Below are 20,931 nucleotides of genomic sequence, written 5' to 3' on the forward strand. Positions count from 1 at the left end.
GCGCTAGCGTAAAATTTGCTAGCTTTTTGCTAGCGTGTGGTCAACTGGGACAGGCCCTTTTTTTTACGAGACCCTCCGGGAAGTGTGGGCTCGGGGCAAATTACTCCCTCTGCTCCCCTCTCGACGACCCTGATCGGAAAAGAAGGAAAATCGCCATCACTGGCGCCCACCTGAAAGGTCCCCTTATAGAATTTCAACTTTGCAGTTGAATTGCTAAACACTGCTGAAATTTGGAGAAAATCAATTTGCAGCGTTTTAAAAATGATAAGAGCAGCTTAAAAAATATTCGCTCAAAATTTCGAAAGTTTTAAGTTGAGCTTTTTTTGAGACCTCAATTTTCAAAAGCTTGCCAAATTCTGGAGCCATTAGTGAAAAATTTTTAAAAAATCCAAGAAGCATACATTTTTATTAGGTAGGTATGTTTGCAACTAAGTATGAACTTCTCGTGATGTGATTTGAAAAGCGATCGGTGGTGGGTATTTAAAGCCCTGAAATTTTTGTCGAGAATGTAAGAAAATTTCAAGAAATTTGAAGGTCAATGGGGATAGATGGGAAGGAGTGTTGGAGAAGTCCAATAAAAAATTTTGAAGTCGATATTTGTAATTTTGTTACATTGTAACCAACATTTTGAAACTTCATACCACCCCCCCCCCACTATGATTTTGCAAAATTTATCATGATTCGAATATTGTGTTTTCATAAGAACTCGCAACTTTGAACTTTTCGAAATGTTTTGCCAATATATTCAAGTTATGGCATTCCCAAGCAATTCAAATCAAAAGTGTGGACATAATGACGAGAAATTCCGGATGCTGAAAGAAACCACCCCACCTGCCCAAAAATGAGGTTGGGGGTATTATGATGACTGATGACGATTTTCTTTTTATCCTAATGTGAGGATCGAGCGTGCGAACCTACAAAAAAATATTGAGAAAATTCGGAGGATTTCAACTCAACATGGTCTGATTTGACATAGAATGACTCAAATGGTGAATCAGGCTCCGGTTTTAATTTTGAAAATAATCCGAGGAAGTTGGTCCCAGTGGTGAAAAATATCCCCGAAAAAATTTTCAGATCCTTAGATTTCCCCTAACCAGTGCCACCAACAAGGGGTATAAGTGGGGTAATGTGCCAAGGGACCACGTTTTGTAGGTGGCCTGCGTTTTTTAAACCAGTTTCTAAACTTCATTTTTAGAAGAGAAGATCCAATCGTTATTTTTGGAAATTAATGAAAGCATTACTCGTATTTTTGAACAGAAATGAAAACTTCATTTTGTTTTTCAATGCAGCTACTGCGCAAACTTCATTTTATTGGGAGTGAAACTGTAAAATTCATCTTTAAACAGAAAATAGCTAGTTACTTCTACATGATCTTAATTTTTTAATGAAAACTAAAGAGAAAATGGAAACTTTGGATCACGTTTTTTAAAAAAAAGTCTTTCGTGAAAAACATTTTTCTCGAAAAAAACCCCTCTACAAGAAAAAAAAACATCTCCCCAAAAATTGTTTGTCGCGATACAAAATTTGATTTTGACTCCAAATGTCAAAAATGAAAATTTCAGGAAACTTGTATTTAAAAAAACTTGTTTTTGAAAAAAAATCAGAAAAAAATTCTTCAAAAAACAATTTTTTTGAAAACGAAATTATACTTATGTTTTTTGAAGAGGGGGAGGAACATTTTCGTAGGGGAAAACTTTTGGGAAAATTCTGTTCTGTATACAATTTATTTTTGACCTCAATTTAAAAAAAAAAAAAAACAAAACAAAAAAAGTAAGTATGTACATTTATGTACTTGCTTTAGAGGGATGACATTGAAAAATTTTCAGGAGGCCTTCACTTTATTGACCTGAGCTACACATTGGCTCTCGATGGCATTGCCTCCAACTCCCTCTGAAAGGGTGGTGAAATTGATACACTTGTTAAAAACTTCTATCTTCGGCAGTTTTGAATCAATTTTACAACGTCAGAAACAGATACACTAAAGGATCATTCATGGAAATTTTTTGAAAATTCAAACGTATCTTTTTAGTGATTTTTAGTTTTTCAATTGCACTTTTAAAGAAATGCAATCACAATAAATTACTGGGGATGGATCTTTTAAAAAAAAAGTCAGAGGATTTTGACCAAATTTGGTGCAGACCTTAATTTTGAGTTACCTTACGTTACCCTGCAGTAAAAATGCTAGCCTTGGAGGTGTTAGGTGTTCCTGGAGTGGAGATGGTCTTCAAAGAGAGGAAATTTTCGAATAGATCGTAAGATTTGGTCCCATTTGAGATTCTTCGTTGATCTAGGTCATTGCCATCAAACTCCAAGACCACTGTGAAGGTTCTACTGAGAAGTTTAAGGACGAGTCATTCCAAGTCAATTCAACCAAGAAGTGGTATGGGGTCGGCGATTTTTTTGAAATTTTTTCTTGTGGAAAGACCTTCCGAAGGGATCTGTAGCCCTTTTTTAAAGGCTGCTAAGGGGGTGTCAAAGTTTTCAGAGAACTTAAAATATCATCCATTTCAGCAGTGGATTACTCGATAACTGCGATACCTACCAAAATGAAAATTTTTCCAATAGTTAGGGGTTTTGAAAGGCTTTTTGGTGATATCATAAAAATCAGTGTTGTCACTTTTTTCGTACGAAAATTAGCTCGAGGATAGGGTTATTTCAAAAAATCGATTTTAAAAAATTAAAAATTTGCGGAAAAACGGGATTTTTTGATTTAAAACACGAAAAAAAGTTTTGATTGGTGAAGTGGGCCCATTTGACCTCTATTTTTACGTAGGGTATTCGTTGAAAAGGTTGAAAAACCCTTCACTCGATGAAATGAACTCATCACAAAAAAATCAAAATTCGAAAAAATCTGAGTGAATTGAAAAAATGAACGAATTTTATGAAATACCTACGTCAGAAAGAGGTCAAAATAAGACAACTGAATAAATTTAATCTTTTTTTGATGTTTGGAATTGAAAATTGAATTTATTCGAATTTTGATTTTTTTTTGATGAGCTCATTTTCATCGAGTGAAAGGATTTTTTCAACCTTTTCAACGAATACGTAAAAGTAGCGGTCAAATGGGCCAACTTCGCCAATCAAAACTTTTTTTCGTGTTTTAAATCAAAACATTTCATTGTTCCGCAAACTTTCAATTCTTTAAATCGACTTTGCGAAAATAACGCCATTCCTGAGCTAATTTTTCGTATGAAAAAAAGTGACAACACTGATTTTTCTGATATCAGTGATATCACCAAAAAGCCTTTCAAAACCCCTAACTACATATTGGAAAAAGTTTCATTTTGGTAGGTATCGCAGTTATCGAGTAATCCACTGCTAAAATGGATGATATTACGTACAAGTTCACTGAAAACTTTGACACCCCCTAGCAGCCTTTAAAAAAGGGCTAGAGAGCTGCGATTTGCGCCATTGGTCATCTCTTCGGAAGGTCTTTCCACAGAAAAAATTTCAAAAAAATCGCCGACCCCCTCCCCCTTATCACTTCTTGGTCGAATTGACGTGGAATTGCCCAAACAGATCGTTTATTCTTTGGTAGGTAGGTAGGTATAGATAATAATTTGTATTTTGAAAAAATGTTCACCTCAAATACTTCTAATTCATTTTAGCAGAATGTCAAAAGAAATTATTTTTAAAACTGAAGGAGTATTTTGAAATACAGTGGTGCCAATTCTTTAATCATTATTTCCAATTTCAAAAAATTGAGAAAGATTCATAATTTTTTGGTTGTTTGAAATTGACGGTGACGAACAGAAAATTGACAACACTGCATCCCAAAATATTTCCCCAGTTTCTGAAATAAAGTCCTTCGATGGTTTGACATAGGTAATTACTTACTCGTACTTAATTCGAAATATTATTTAAAAATGAAATATTCTCTGAACACGATTGTCTTAAAGCAAGCGATTTGCACATTTTCAATTTCTCGTTAGAACCTTAAAAGTGATCCATGATGTAATATATTTGGTAGGTAGGTAAGGTACCTACTTCATGCAGAAAAGTTTCTCTTATTTTTAGATAATACTTACCTATAAGAAGGTTACTAGGTAAGTAGAAATGCAGTCAGTAGGTACGTAAAAGAACACGACACAGAATGTTCATACTTAGTTTTAATCTTTTTATCAGATAATAAACTGCATGTAAGTAAAATGAAAATTCCAAATTTATTCGACATTTCGCTTTTTAATTAGTTACTATATACTTACGTAAGTACTTTTAGAAAACGACATAAAGTTGTAATAAAATACTTACCGCGAAACACATAATATTAACTTTAATGGTGACATCGATGATCAAATGAATCGTAAAAGATTAGCAGAAAGTTAGCAAACTTCCCTTAGCCAGCTTTTTATACTTGTACGTACACTTCGTACAAGGATGAAGCTTATTACAATATATAAGTTCATATAAAACAAGAGTATTAACTTAGTAAAAAGCGTTCGTTTATGGAAAACGAATTCCTATATCAGATTTCAAGCAAGCGACACGACGAACCAAGATGAAGATGCTATATAGATTTCAAAGTTTCATATAACGAGGCCATTAACGATTTTATACCATCGTGTCTCGTAAATAGGTATAAAAGAAGTAAATCATCGAGAAAAGAAAAAAACTAACACAACAAGCAAAATGAATTCCTTTATTAATACAAACAACAATTTTTCTAATTACACTTTTAGGCTTAAGATTTTCTTCTGCTTGCGTAGAGGTACTCGTATAATATGGAATATTCTAACGAACACAACCATTTAGTAAATTCACAATTAGAAACTATCGAAAAACATGTTTTTTTTTTAAACGAAGCGTAATCGTAATCGAAATACTAAGTAAATATACAGACTAAAAATTTCGCCAAAAAAATATACACAACACGTAAACTTAGTACAGTATTCAACAAACAAACAAAAACATTTTTCAAAAACAAAAAAAATCGTACAAGATGGATAATAAAAACAGAAAAAGAGAGAGAGAGAGAAGAGAGAAAAAAAATTAAGTTACATCGTAAAATGGCACACAATTTTACATCGAATCATTGCTTGCTCAGCGAAAATTGTTTACTTCTATTGGAAACACTTACAGCGATTCGAAAGGAGAACGAAAAATTTTCGCAAAAATAAAAGGATTTTTATCCTCTTTTATACAGTCTTTAACCCTTTAAAGTAGCGTTGTAGCGTTTTGTCAAGACGGCATTTTGTTCGAAGCTCGAGGGGGTGTTTTAGTTGGCGTTAACAGGCATATGTCTTGTTTCATGTATACGCTTTGCCTTAGCGTCCGACTGCGTAGCATTTTAGCTTGCTGTTTTTTCGTTGCACATCTTCGCAGTGTTATTCGCCACAATGCAATTCGAAAATCCGGATTGTAGAATGCGTATATGAACGGATTTATCGCCGAATTTAACCATCCTGTGTTACAAGAAATAGATGTACGTTTGTAAGTTGACAGGTTTTTTATTTTTAAGAAGAGAGTAGGTGTATATTGATGCGTTTTTCGCGTAGGTACTTACACTTTTTCTTACGAATAATTGAATTATACCTCGTATAATTTGAAATAATAAGTAATGATAAAGCGATCAATTTCTTGGAAAAACTTTCAAAAGTATACCTAACGAACGGCTCGAGGTTGATTTTCCTTACCTATTTGGCTCAAAGTTGCAAATAATTAAAACTTCAAGGGATTAAAGTCGGCCGAGGTGCTTGTATTTATTAGATCTACGTATCAAACAGCCACCAAGATGGTAGTTTGTATCTCATTTTGAAAATGTGTGAAGGTTTGAAAAAATGGTGTGAAAAAATTAAAATTTTTGAATTTCTTCAAATGTGTTGAAAGAAGAGAGAGAATAAGGGTAAGGAGAGAAAGGGGCAAATTGGTGGAATAGGGGGTGTAATTTTACAATTTTTTCATTTTAAAACAAAGCAGCTTGATTTTTTTTTTCAATTTCGATAAATTATTTTCAAGTACAGAATTTTTTAATTGTTGTACTTCATTATTATTTTAATTATTATTCAGTTTGTTTTTTGCTTAAAATATTTTTTAATTCGAAAAAAGTCCTTTCTTTTTTCAATTTTTTAACGAATTTTTCATGTTTTATGAAACGTTTAATTATTTTTTGACACTTTTTACAGATTGTTTTGTCGAAGATAGCTCGATTTCATTGAAAATCATGTCTATTGTTGCAATTAATTTGAATTGCAATTACATATTTCGTTTTCAAAATGTATTTTTGTTTTTGTTTTCACTTTGCTTGCGCCTTTTTCAATTTTTTAATGAATTAAATTTTTGGCTCAATTTTGTGGAAGTGCGTCAATTTTTGTCTCGTTGATAAAATATTACTGATATTTTTTCGAACATAAGCAAGGAATTAAAATTTTTTAATCTTTTTAATTTGTTTTTAAATTAACCTTATCTACTTACGTTAAAAATTACTTTTTTGAAAATTTTTTTCATTGAAAAAACAGATAGTTAATTATACTTAAACTTTCTGTATACATAATATATTATTTTTTTTTTGAAAAGTATTAATTTTTGTAATTAGGTGTGGTCCTTATGCAACTGTGTTAGTATGTAAAAGAGATTTTCTTTCCCGCTTGTTTTTTTTTTTTTTTTAAATAATAGTAATCAATTAAAAATTTTTTTCCAATTTTGAAAAAAAAAAAGAAGATTATATGACATTTTACAGGGTGAGTAACATTTTATTCTTTTTGGATTGATCATTCAATCTGGAGAACCTGAAAATTATCCGCTATTCATTCTGACATCATTCGTGTTAATAAAATTGCATAACCAGTTTGCCGTAAAAACGCACAAATTGAACAAATCGACATGGAAGGAAAATGCTTTTTAAAATTCAAAAGATGATTCCAATATAATTTTTCACGCTGATTATGCAAAAAATAATGAAAAAATTCTATCTCGTATAGATTTTTGGCCAAATCACATTTTTTTTCAGTTGCAGATTTTTTTTTACATTCATTTTTTTGACAATAAAAGTAAATTTACTAGACCAATGAAGCATTCTACAATAAAAATGAATAAAAATAAAATTGTAGGGTGTGAAATTTGCGACTGGTGGAGTACAATTAGGTTTTTTTCAAAAAACTCAGTTCTCGATACATTGTAGATGAAAGTTCAGAAGCTCAACTTTCATCTTTCATTGTAGGGAAGCTCGTCAGAAAAAAAACTATCAAAACTTTGGTGGAATGAAATTTCTTACTTTAAGCAGACCCACAGTTTTGTTTTTATTGATTTTTTGGTAGGATGCTAAAACCAGACAAGAAAATTTTTGACAAGAAATCCTGATGTGATGTAAAAAATACAGAATTTTATTTTTGAAATTAATTTCCAAAAACAATCATCAAAATAAAAAGATAAAATAAATAAAATTAAAGTTGAGAAATGTCAACCTGCTTTGGTAGGTAAGTAGGTACCTACTTAGCTAATTTTTAAGGTTCTCGGGCCTTCTCTCAAATACGTTTCTCGAACTTCAATTTCCTAAAGCGCCAAAAGAGAACTGTTTTTTTGTTTTTATTTTTTGCTGAAACTTCCCAGGATGTCTCACTTTTTGCCAAAATTGCAAAAGAATTGTTTTTTCCCAAAATTGTAGGAGAAATCCAATTTTTTTTTTTAAATTATCAAAAAAATCTGTTTTTGGTCAAAATTATACAAATTACGTTTTTTTTTTTTCAAAAAAGTATCGATTCTTCTTGCAAAAATGGTAGGAAAACTTTTTTTAGTGAAACTGCGCGGCCGCATAAATTCTTGATTTTTTTATAAAAATAGTTTTATAAAAGTTCATTTTTTTAAAAATTGAAATAGCGCTGTTTACTTTTTTGCTAAAATTGAAAAAAATCCTACTTTTTTGTAAAAACTGTAGGGAAATAATATCAAGATCCCTGTTTTGTCAAAATTAACAAAAAAATCTATTTTTAATCAAAATTTCCAAAAAAGTGTTCCTTTTTCCAAAAGTAAATTTTCTAGGTGTTTTGATGTCTTGAGAACACATTCAAATATCTAATAAAAAAATGAAAAATGTCATTAATAATAACGATAAATAGAAAAATCGATTTTAATGCGCAGATCATGGAAAACAGCGCTACTTTTTACCATTCTTCTAATGTTTTTTTTTACTTGCTTATCTGATTTTTTATGGTGTTTTTTTAACCATATTTTGTACATTTTGAATTTTCTGATCATTTTTACTGATTTTCCAGTTAATCTTCAATCAACTGTTCACTTTCAGCCAATTTTGATGCTCTTTTTCATAACTTTTTTTCAATTTTCTAAATTTTTAATGTTATTTTTGTTTGTTTTTTTGACTTTGTAGTCTGTTTTGGGCCATTTGCAACTATGTTTGTCAATTTTTTGATCATTTTCTCAATTTATGTGCCATTTCTTTCAAGTTATTAAACTTTTTTTAAAAAATTTTCCACCAATTTTTTGATATTTTTGGTAATTTTTCATACTTTTTTACACTTTCTTGTCAATTTTTTTTTTGCATATAAATTTGAATATTTTAAATGATTGCACTTTTCACTCAAATATTTTTATAGACAGTATTTCATGACCAGTCCTTTTGAGCCAATCCCATTTTTAAGCTCCCAGTTTTGAATTTTTTTAAGTATTTTTCCCGTCATCGGCAGCCAAAATGCCATAACATATTATAATTATTTTTCTAGCCAAAAAAGAAATGTCATGTGTCGGAGGGTTAAAAATCTGAGAAATGAACTGAGAGTTTAGCATGTCTCAATTCTCACAATTCTCAATAAGTAAGTAGATATATATTTTTCATGTACATATTGTGAAGTAAATTTTTGTCTTCCTTCACATTCATGTTCTTATGGTTTCATTTGACATAGTTCAAGAAAGGCGATATGGCAAACCTGAAAAACTACCGAGGACATAAGTCTACGCAACACCTGCTACAACCAAGATATGGGTAATTCTCAAAAAAAGTTTAAAAACCATGTAACCGGTGGTTAACTTGAATACTATTGACAATTGAAAATTTTTTTCAGCGGTATTGTGTAGATACCAACTCGGGCGTCACGTGCATATAGTTTAACAGCCCCCAACCCCCCCTCCACTGTGGGTCAAGTCCCCCCAAACCCTGAAAACTCCATCGTCGTGGCATGTAACCACTTAAATTTTCCAACTTCATCTTCAAAAATGAATTACACTATCACTTTTTCTGAAAAAAAAAAATGGTACATATTATGAATATGATATTAGAGTAAATGACAGAACTGATATAAAGTTTTGGAATGACACTTATACCCTGAAACCGAGGTCATAAAGTGATGTAACCAGTTTTTCGTCCATCGTCGTGGCAATTTTTGTTTATTTTTTCCTGGCTCTCCTATTCGACTTTTTTTGCAGTGAAATGGCTACACTGTATTGTTTCAGTAATAGCAGTACAGTGCCCATTTCACAACCATCAATCAAATACAGTAACCCGTCCTCCGAATGGTAATCTGTAAAAATTGTACAGATTACCATTTTTCAGTTCCATCGCCGTGGCTTATCATTCTCATGTTTAAAAGAGCATTTTTTTTTTTGAAAAAAAAAGAAAATATTCAAATAGTAAGTACTTGATGACCACAACTTTGAAAATTGAAAAATTATTGATTCTATTACCAGTAAAACAAATTTTAGTTTTTTTTTTCTTACGTCGTGGAGAGTACAGTTTGGTATTTCGTCGTGGCTATCATGGGTTTTTTGTCCACGGCGAAGGAAAGTACCTACCTTATCATGTTTGAATACTCCCATTAAAATGTACCTGGTACCTACTTGATGAACTTTTTGTGAGCTAAAGCTACTAATAACTGCTCCAGTTATACCTATACCTACCCAAAAGTAGTGAACAGCCTTTTTTTTCAATATGTGACACCAATTTTTTTAAAGCCCCTCCCCCCGCCCCTATTGAAGATGACTTGGGCCTCAAGTCATTTTTGGGGTCCTGGGTATGCCTAGAATCAAGTCCCTTTTGAAAAAAATTCAAAAAAAGGTTTTCATTTTCGAAAAATTTTAGTACTGAAATTTAAACTTTTTTTGAGAATTACCCATATATCAATGGCTTGGTATAAAAACCTCGTAAGTCTAAAACGTATCCTAGCGTCCAACATTAAAAAACACGTAAGTCCGACTTACGAGGTAAGAACATGAATTTCATCAATTGTAAATTTGAAAACCTCGTAAGTCCTTGTTACAAACCACATGTACGTAAGTACAATGAAAATCTTGTATGTCGTCTCTAGAAACCTCGTATGTCCTTCCAAAGCGCTTTAATCAGCTAATTATATTTTATCAACCTATAAAATATCATCAGGCCATACCATTAAGACCTCTAAAACATAATAATGCAATCTAAAACTGCAAATAACAAAATATGAATGTTTTAAACGTTTTTTGTGTTCTCCTGAAAAATTTAGGATTTTGGACTTACGTGGTATTTATACCAAGCCATCGATATGCAAAAATACTGGCAAACCAACTGGCAGAATGTGCAGAAGAAAATACATATGTCAGAAAGTCAAAATGGATTTAGAAAATGAAGATCCTGCACTGACGCAAGTTTTACAGTAAAACTACTGATGGGAAAAAGGATCGAATACAAACTAGAAACACACATATGCTTTATAGACCTGGAAAAAGGAAAAGGGTCATTCCGCGTAAAGTGAGAAAATTCGATCTAAAATTTTTCAAATTTTCAAATTATTTTTTGGAAATTTTTTTGGCCAAAATTGTTAATGTTGGGTAGGTGGAGACCACTGAACATGTTTCCGGAGCAGGAGCCTCACTATTAGGGGCGAGGGGGCACTTTTTTCTACACGACAATGGACATGTTTGACACTTTTTCAAATTTTCAAATTATTTTTTGGAAATTTTTTTGGCAAAAATTGTTAATGTTGGTTTGGTGGAGACCATTGAGCATGTTTCCGGAGCAGGAGCTCCACTATTAGGGGCGAGGGGGCTCTTTTTTTACACGACAACGGATGATGGACATGCTTAACATAACAATGGACATGTTTGACACGACGATGGTTTGACATGACAAGAGCCTGTGATAACAGATAAAACAAGCAATCAACATCATGAGAATACTGGATGACTGTCAATGTCAAAAATGTCAGTCATTATGTCAATTCGGTCTTTTTTTGTGCCTAATTGCTCATTTAAAAAGTAGAAACACGACGATGGACAAAAAATGTTGGGCATGCCTATGGACAAAATTTCTCTTTTTCAGTAGAAAAGGGAGGGGATTAACTTTTTTTTTTGCAAAAGATGGTAGCTTATTAAACTTAGTGTACTTGAATACACTTCTGGTGTAAGTTATCAAAATTCTCAAATTAGGGAAGAAGGGGAAAAAATAACACATGACCAAGGACATTCAGAGTTGAAATTTCTGGTTTTAGAGAAATTTATTGCTGTGGCGTGAGTCCCTCTCACAATGATATTAAAAAAATACCGGGATCATGTAGGTATGATGAAATGTCATCAGGATTGCCATTTTAGAATTTCAAAAAATTCATGTAAGTACACCTCACGGCCAAAACAAAATCAAGCACGACGATGGACAAATAAAAATAAAAACCATGGGACCGTTTTCTTAATTGGTTTTACTCAGACTGAGGAACCTCAAAAAAAATTTATGATTCATTAAGCAAATATTCAACTTATATCACATTGGCTTAAAGTGCCGAAATTTCTGCCCACATTTTCATGTCTTATAAGGGCAGATTTTCACACAACCGGGATGGCTTTCAAAGGAAAAGAACCAGTAAGAAGCAAGATTGTAATAAATGGAAAAATCTTCGAACAGGTCAATAATTTCAAATATCTGGGAAACACGATATCATACCACAGAGAAGTATATGTTGGTAGAAAGACTGCAAAGTTCATTAAAGTCGCTGGACTGATACATAGGACCCTGAGAAGCAGTAAAGGTGTGTAAAGAAACAAGATTGAAGGTGCACAACACCCTCACAATACCAATGATGACTTATGGAAGCGAGGTATGGGTACTGAAGAAATCTGATAAAAGAAGAATAAGGGCAGCGGAGATGAAATTCATGAGAAGAACAGCAGGGATGACTCTCAGAGACAGAGTCCCATCTGAGAAAATAACAGCAGATCTCTGAGTGAAGCCAGTCATGAAGAAGATAAAAAAGTATAGGAAATATTGGAGAAACTATGTCGAAAGGATGGAGGAAACAAGATCGCTAAAACAGGTCCTCCAATATGCACCAACGGGGAAAAGGTGCCGAGGGAGACCAAGGAGGAAACTCACTGATACCTCAGGCTCATCCTCAACAAGTACCACACCATAGCAGACAGGCCAACAGGCCAACTACTTATAAGGAAACGACGACGACGACTATCCAACGGTCATTTTCTTTCCCCATGAATGAAGATTGAAAATATGAAATGAAAATTCGTTTACCTTTCCATTATTATAGCAATTGGTATTATCAATCATGAATAATTACACCCCTCCCAATTTAAGTTTTTGAAATTTGTTCTTATCCCAATGAAAATTCAAGATACCGAAAAAAATAATTCAGATAACAATTATTCATTCACGCCTAATCATCGCCATAAATCTAACAAATCCTGTACGTTCGAATACGTTGAAAATAGCCTAATTTTATGCGCAACATTTCACTATAGATTTACATTTTCATCGTGTATAAATTACGCTGCTGGGAAAATATCAATCCCTAGTAGGTAAAACGGTACGGAACGAGACGAAAATGCCAACGTACGTATCACAGAACAAAAGTGCAACGCAGCCCAAAGGAAATTAAACCGTATTCCGGAAAAGAAAGCTTGTTATACGTTTGAATCTGAAAACTTCGGTTGACGCTTTTCTACACAAAAACTAACGTTTAAATTGATGCGGTTGTAGGGGGAGTAGGAGTAGGTATAAGTAGAGGGACTACACGAGTAATAAATATAACCGCAATTTGCCACAATTGTATATACAAGTACACGTGTTTTATCTAGTTTGTTTTCCGTTTTGGGGCGTTATGAATTTGGTTTTTGTGACAAATAGCTTAGGAAATTCATCTTAAAGCCGAATAATAATAACTCGATGACTTGTAGGCGCTACCGCAAGTACTCGAGGCAATATTTTTGTCGCGATTTTGATAAATTTTAACACGAAAACGTTTCCTGCCATTTGTCGTTGGCATTATATTTCACCTGTGTGATTAATATTAATGCGAATTTCCGCTCTGTCTTCATTTACGAGTAGCTAGGTACTCGTAATTCGAAAATAGTTACCAGCGAGAGCTTTTGTATTACGATAATAATCGCGAATGGGGGATATACCTACATATACAGTCGTAGTTTATTTTGTATTTTATATAAGGCTATACGTGTACGGATATGTATCTATAGTACATATATTCATTATGTAGGAAAATTCATCATTTCAAGCAATAGGTAGGTACCTAGCATAAATGTATGATTATATGTTACACCTATGAATATCTACAATACGAGTAGGTATCTATGTGAAATTTTAACGTACCTAGCCAGGTTAAAAAAACCATCAATAAAGTTGGTATTGTTCCATCTGGAAGAAATGGATTGGCCAAGTAAACGCAAAAAAATGGTAACCAGCAAGCTACAAAACCTCCGACGACCATTGTCAATGTTTGAGCTGTTTTGTGTTCACGTTTGAATGATGATATTTTCACGCTGCTGTTCACATCCAAAGGAGGATTCTGCGAAGAACGCGCACCGCCGCTTAATTTTGATTGGCGTCGACTGGAAAAATACACGATAAATATGGTGAAAATGTATACTCTTCATTATTTACACTAATTTTTAGCGATAAATTTGATAAATTGCGCAATTGTTCCGAAAGTCTCGGAGAAAAATCGACTCAGCCGTTGGAAGATTTTTACATTCAAAAACACTAATTCCTTTACGTAATTAATCTCCCGCGTTTAATTACGAATCGTACCAGAAAAAAAAAGTCTATTCAGCATGAAATTCCGTTCGTTTTACTAACTAATCGGCCAACGAGCGATTTTCAATCGTCTTCTGCGCCATGTTTCTATCGTCGTCAGTCGCTGATTGGATAGACTATGGCGAAAAATACTCGTATAACTATTCCCCTGTTTAAATATTCAAACGTTTTTACAACTCGAAATTGACAAGGGTATTTTTTAACGAAGCCATACGCCGATATTTTGATTATTTTTTTTTTCAACGTTAATGTTGTTTTAACAGCTGATGAGAGCTTTTCATCATATAGTTAAACGCATCAGGGGTTGAAATTTCAACCGAAAGGAATGATTTCAAATATAAACCGAATTATGGAAATGGAAAAATACCGTGGGTTTTAATCAAAATTGTACCTAATTCCTTCTTTGTTTCTTCAATGCTATATTGTTGGTAGGTAATCAATTACACCTCGTTTGTTGGGGAAAGATTTCTGAAATGTGTGGAAATTTTTACCAATGCAAAAATAACTTTTTAATACCATACCTACTTGGAAGTTGATAAGGAAAAATATCTCGTCGATAAGTATTCAAGCACAAAAGAAGAAAGTGAAGTGACATTTATTTTGGGTGCGTAAGGAAAAAATAACGAACTCAATAATATTACGAGTAGGTATACTGGAAAGTTACCATAGGCTGAAGGAAACATTTTTCAAATCACTAATTCGTTTTTTAAGCTTCATTTAAAAAATAAGTGAGGCTAAAATGCCAATAATTAATTCGGATTACCTATTTGAAAGAACTTTATTTTAAAAGTTAGAGTACTGTTTTAAACTTCTATTGACTATTATAGCTAAATCTGTTCATTTTCATGGAGAAATGAGAAATGAGATATTAAAAATTTCAGTTCAGGAAAAGAGGCGAATGAGGTACCCAAATGATTGAAGTCAGGACCATTTCAAAACAAAAAAAAACATTCAAGTACCTATATGCGTAAATTATTGTCTTACTAATTTAATTTTTAAACAATTCAACAAAATTCATTTTTTTTTTTTTCAGAAAAAAATCTCATTTTGTTTTATAGATATATTTTTTTTCAAGAAAACGTCCCATTTTTTGAACGAAAAAATCGTATTTTTTACTAACTGGGAGTGGCCAGTATCAAAGATTGTCCCTAGATTCGGATTCAACAAATTCGAATTAGTTCAAAAATTCTCCCACAAAAAGACGATTTTGAGACTCAAAATTGAGCGGATTTCTTTATTTAAATACTTAGCTACTTGTTTGATGACTTGAAATTTTTTTTGGAAAAATTCCATTTTTTGAGATGAAAAAAACGTGTTTCTTGAGAAGAAAAAATCGTATTTTTGAGAGGAAAAATCGTACTTTTCCATGAAGGAGCGACGAAAAACGAAGATCCCCGCTTTAGGTTCAGTGACTTTGAATTAGAGCCCATTGGGTGAACATGAGAAAAATTTTGAAAACAATGAAAATTCGTCAGTTCAAGAATTTAACAAAAAAACTGAAAAGAATAATCTGAATGCAGTAGTCAAAAAAATAATACTTGAAAAGGGAACCTCAGAGAATACTTTTTTCCTCCAGGCTCTTCAACGTTGACTAAAAAAATTGAAACTCCTGCGTCTTATTATTGTGGCCATTTGGTCACAATTTTTTGCTAGGGTCTATCAAAATTCGAAAAAAGTTGAGAAACGAGTCACCCTATTAAGAACCACTGGTTCCCCTTTTGATCTAAATGTCTTACATTTTTTATTGGTCACTTTGAACCTGAAGTGAACAACCTCTGTGAATTTGGTCAACATCCAAGGTACCTAGGTGTTTTGGGGGGGGGGTTGTTCTGGATCCACCCCTCCCCCTCTCTATCACATTATGAGATCGAAGAGGGTTGCCATTGAGTGGCTATAACATCATGCTCTAGAATGTTTTTTTCAAACTCTGTATCATATCTGGACTATACAAACACATTTGGAAGACTTTTTTCAACACGAGTGCGAGTGAAAAAAGACGTATTATTCATTTTAAAGGTGCCTAGATTTTTCAAATAATGCCATGAAATCTCGAAATTGCTCATATTCCAACTATGTACTGGTTACCTATACCTGGATATTTTTGGACCAAAGTTTAAGTACCTATACCCATTGATATTATTGTTTTTTTTTATCAATTAATGCGATTTTTGGGCTACCTAATTTCAAAAGATTTATGAATCGGTACATATAGTGAAGTTTTTCTAAAAATTCAGCAAGAACTTCAGCAGAGGAAAAATATGTTGAAATTGAATAATATCGCCTTGTAATTTAGAAGATTGAATTGCACTTCAGTCAGCTGGACGGATCTGGCATTTTTTCGCTCCTTGGAGATTAAAAAGTTCCACACCCTCCCCCTCCCAAAATACTGAATTTTGAAGGTAAAAATACCGAAGAGTAACGACCCTGGATTTTTTCAAAAATTTTTGTACCTCAACGATGACCCGGAAATACATTTTGAAAATTTTAAATGATGCGAGGAGTCCATCAACTCTGGAAAAGATCCAAAAAAATTATGTAAGCCCTACTTATTTTTACTTTTTTTTTTTAGTGTATTTTCCACCACCGATAATTTTTTCAGAAGTTTTCGAGTGGTATTTCTATTTTTGTTTTTTCTTCCCTAAAGTGGTCAATTTTGATAGAAATTTTTTTTACTCGCAAGACAAATCATCAAAGATGATGAGCTACACCGTCATCCAAATTCGTCGATTTTTTCCATGTTTTATCATTTTTATGAAAAAGTTGTGTCCTTTTAGGAAACCCCGACACCACTTCCAGGGAACCTCAATAGCTAAAATTTGTAAAGATGGTTTTTGGAGCTTTGTGCCAGTTACTCTTACATGGTTCACATTCCACCCTATACTTCATGGAAGTGAACCTTTACCTAGTGCTACGCACGTTGACACTGGCGATTTACCGCCTCGATACCTACTCTTTGGTAATTGGACATGAATTAGATATAAATATAGAATGCATGATAAGAAATAGAAATAACTCAGACGACTATGTTATACCTGCTTTATTATTCATTAAGCCATTATGGTATATGGGTAATTCTCAGAAAAAGGGTCGATTTTGATATGCATAATTTTGAAAAACGAAAATCATTTTTTTGGGAAATTTCAAGTGGGAATCATTTGTATATGTGTCCCAGATCCCTTTTCTAGTGTTGGCCTCAATTCAATCCCCCCCCACTGTGGACCCCGGCCCCCCTAAAACGGCGATAATTAGAATTCGACCCTCATCGATGTGTAATATGTCGATTGACATGTTTTCAAGGTCGTAGAATTCGAATCTGGAGTTATTTTTTTTGTAGAGGTGGAGGGTGAGACGTGGGGAGGGGGAAAATGTCAAATTTTGCTTATATTATCGTGTAATATGTTGATTTATGTTTTTCAGGCCGCAGAGTTCGAATCTGGACTTATTTTTTTGGTAGGGGTAGAGGTGAAGTGTGGGGAGGGAGAAAATGTAAAATTTTGCTTGTATTATCGTGTAATATGCCGACTAGCGCGATAAAAGTACAGCTGTCTGAAATTTGGCCAAGTCGAAGGACAAATGGGCGCTGGACAAGCCGAAGGACAATCTCAACGTTTTTTAGTTTCTAGCCTTACCTACTGGACATTATTCGATTTTTAACACGTAATAAATGTGTACTTATCATGTAGAATAACTTCCCGTGCTCAATTATTGGTTTTGGTGGGTTCATTGGCGTAAATGAAAACACCAAGCCGAAGGACACAGATTTTGCGAAATATCAAAACTTCACAGATAAGTACGATCAGAACGAGCTGTAATGTAGTTTCTAAAAAGAACGGTGCGGGGTAACATTTCTATGAGAACAGTGAACCAGTGCAGCCACTCACCAGAAAAAAATGTTGGATTGGGAAGCTACCAAAAATAATTGAAAATTGCTCGAAAATTTGCGCAAAAAGTGTGTGACAGTTTTCAAATGTGAATTGTGAGCTTCCTATAGACTTATTTCAATTGCAGTTTGCACAATAAGAGACCTTCATGTTCTATGATAATGAGAATGCGTCAATTTTTCCAAAAAAAATGAAGTTCATGACACTTTATAACATTCATTTTCAAAAACATGATGTGTGACAGCCAAGTCGAAGGACATTTGGGGTATAAAATCAAATGTACACCAATGAAAGGAGGGTCTAAAAACCTCAATACCATGTGTGAAATGTGTGCGGGGTCATTCTTGAATGGACCAAAAAAAAAAAAAAAAAATTCATGCTAAAACCGTTGAGAAATTTGCCATGTACACGAATTTTACCTTTTTCTGAGAATTACCCATATACATAGTCTAATTAATAATTATTTAATGTTACTTAAGTGAATTACATTACTAAAGGATAAATAGGAAAGAATACTAGGTATTCAATATAATTTGCCAGTGCACCACCCAGGGAGGAAGGGCATGGTCAACGAATAGGGCAGGTCCATTGTCCATGACTCTATTTGGAGCTTTTGATAAGGATGATAGTTAACATACACCCGAGCCACCTTGAACTCCATGTATTTGAATCCCAATTATATTTACACAACAGATCACAAGTGAATAGTTCATGTTACGTAAATATGATGTCCATAAAGACAAGGCTCCACACCTCGACTTGTCTTATCTTTTCAGATAGGAAGCCTGATGTAGACCTATCTTGGTGAACCAATGAAATACCCATGCTACGCATGGCGAGTCCGTGGATGACTGAAGTGTGGCTCAGAACTCTCACAACACGTTCGTCAAGAGATAACTAATCCACCAGATGGCGCTCTTACATAACTAAACCGCCAGAATGCGCTTTTACGAGTTTTACGTAACTAAGATGAGAAATAGCTGAATGCTGAACAATTTTCTGTCACCTAAGTGATAGAAAATGCGCCAATTCCTCCCATTACAAATTCATGCATATCAATTCAAAAAACATCATATTGCAATTTCGCTTGGAGATCTTTGATTTTTTCCTACTTCTAAGAAATGAATATTTCTAAGCTGGAAAATAATCAAATCTGATGAAAATGAGTAAAAAAGATTTCCAAATTCGCTGAAATTGCAATCATCTTCAATAGAGTAAAGCTACAGGAAAAAAAAGTTCAGCAGGCTCTCATTATTCAGCCCCAATTATACCTACCTAAGAAGCTAGTTTTTTTTTTTTTTAATAGAAAGCCCTTGACGAGTACCATACTTGATGCAAAAAATATAGCAAAGGGGCAAATTTTGATTTTAAAGACCCCAGATTTGGGGGGAGGGGTGATAAAATCAATGTTGAAAAATCTGGAAAGATGTTTTCTTCCAAATAGCATTTTCAGCTGAATTTGAAAATTTGAACCGATTTGGCCACATACAGGGGGACGGGGGAAATATGCCCCAAAACCCAAATTTTTGACATTTTTGAACCCCCGCCCAAATTTTTGATGTATTTCGAATTGGAAGAGTTTGGTTTAAATTAAGGTTGATAACATAGTTTGACGTCTTTGATGATAGGACTATACCTACTGCGAGGAAAAAATTTTAGACCAAAATTAGCCATTTTAGACGAAAAAACACGTTTCCAAATGGTTTTATGGCCGTGGAGCAGCAACCACCACTCGAAAAAATCTGAAAAAATTACCAGAAGAAGAAAATACACTAAAAAATATGAAAACTAAAATTTTGAATGTTCTCCCGAATTTGAACTCCCCTCCATATCAATTTGAAGTTTTCAAAATGGATCTTGGGATTGTTGTTGTGGTCCAAAAAATTCGAAAAAATTCAGGATCATTAGCCTCGAATATCTTCACCTTTACACCGAGTTTCAAATCAATAGATTTAAAACAGTCGCAAATGGCGTAAAACCCCTAAAAAACACGATTTGGGAGGAAACGGTACCATCCCCCTGGATGTTTATGCGCTCAAAAATCATCATTTAGTGTCACTAAACAATAATAATATTTTAAAAACCAAAATTTGAAAAAAAGGCACTTATTAAAAATCTACTAGTTCAGCAATGATGACTAAACAAATAAACTCACTTCATTTTATGTTGATCTTCACTTTCTGATGAAATCCTTTCAGAACGATCCGAATCTTCTGGTTCTCCTGCCTTTTTTAATTTTATCTGAAATAATTAAAAACACAAGTTGAGGTATAAGTATCAAAGTAATTGTGCATCTGAATATAAAAATGCTCATTTCATTATTTCGCAGTCTACAAAGACTACAAAGTACCTATATCGTGTTCTTAAATCTACTTCAATAACATCTACGCACGTTTATACGACGCGATAAAAAGTTTAGGTACTCGTAATAACAAAATGTAGCCTACAGCACACGTTACCTACACAGTAAGTGAAACAATTCATTTGTATTTTGGCATTTCATCGTGAAAATTTTGGTCGATTTCATCGGATGGTTTTAAATTTGCGGTACAGAACGTAGGTAAGCGCTTGCTTACCTAGCAACATTTATTTTCAAGCAAATACCTAGATACTCGTGTGTTTTCAGCGTTAAAGTATGTGACAATAGAGGTACCTATACGTTGTAAAGTAGGTAGGTAGGTAAATCGTCAAAAACCACCTGTACGTGTACTGAAAATTCATTTATCAACGAAGCAACAAAATGATAAGGGTAAATTGGTCGTAGACGGAATTACGAACAGAAGTCTCGCTCTACAAATGAGTAAACTTTAAACTTTTCCGGTATCGCGATTAGAATGAAAGTTTGAAAAGAGTGCGTGGAATAGATAACAAGCTTACATACTTATTACAGCAGAATTAACCTTCGCACAATACGAGTACGAACGCGAATAGGTACGAACAAAAACCAACGAAAATTTAGTTAACTTGACGAGCGAGGGAGAAAAACAGCTGAGATTTTTTTCCTCCAGCAGAACCAAAATTTACACTGCGTGAGCTGAGAATCACGTCTGGTTGGTATTTTTTGCTCAAATGGAGAAA

The 20,931-nt window shown here is 33.5% G+C and overlaps 1 protein-coding gene across 2 annotated transcripts in view; it reads right to left on the minus strand.

Moving 5' to 3' along the window:
* Nucleotides 1-4,623: 4,623 nt before the first annotated feature.
* LOC135838791 (probable G-protein coupled receptor No18) overlaps nucleotides 4,624-20,931 on the minus strand; it is a 163,825-nt gene continuing 147,517 nt past the window's right edge. For both annotated transcript variants that reach the window (XM_065354547.1, XM_065354548.1), the window contains exons 7-9: nucleotides 20,009-20,094; nucleotides 13,529-13,767; nucleotides 4,624-5,402 (exon numbers count right to left, since the gene is read on the minus strand). In XM_065354547.1, coding sequence (XP_065210619.1) covers nucleotides 5,179-5,402; nucleotides 13,529-13,767; nucleotides 20,009-20,094 — 549 coding nt within the window. In that variant the 3' untranslated portion in view covers nucleotides 4,624-5,178. The remainder of the gene's footprint in view (nucleotides 5,403-13,528; nucleotides 13,768-20,008; nucleotides 20,095-20,931) is intronic.

Source organism: Planococcus citri, chromosome 3, assembly GCF_950023065.1.
Source record: "Planococcus citri chromosome 3, ihPlaCitr1.1, whole genome shotgun sequence".
Lineage (NCBI taxonomy): Eukaryota > Metazoa > Arthropoda > Insecta > Hemiptera > Pseudococcidae > Planococcus > Planococcus citri.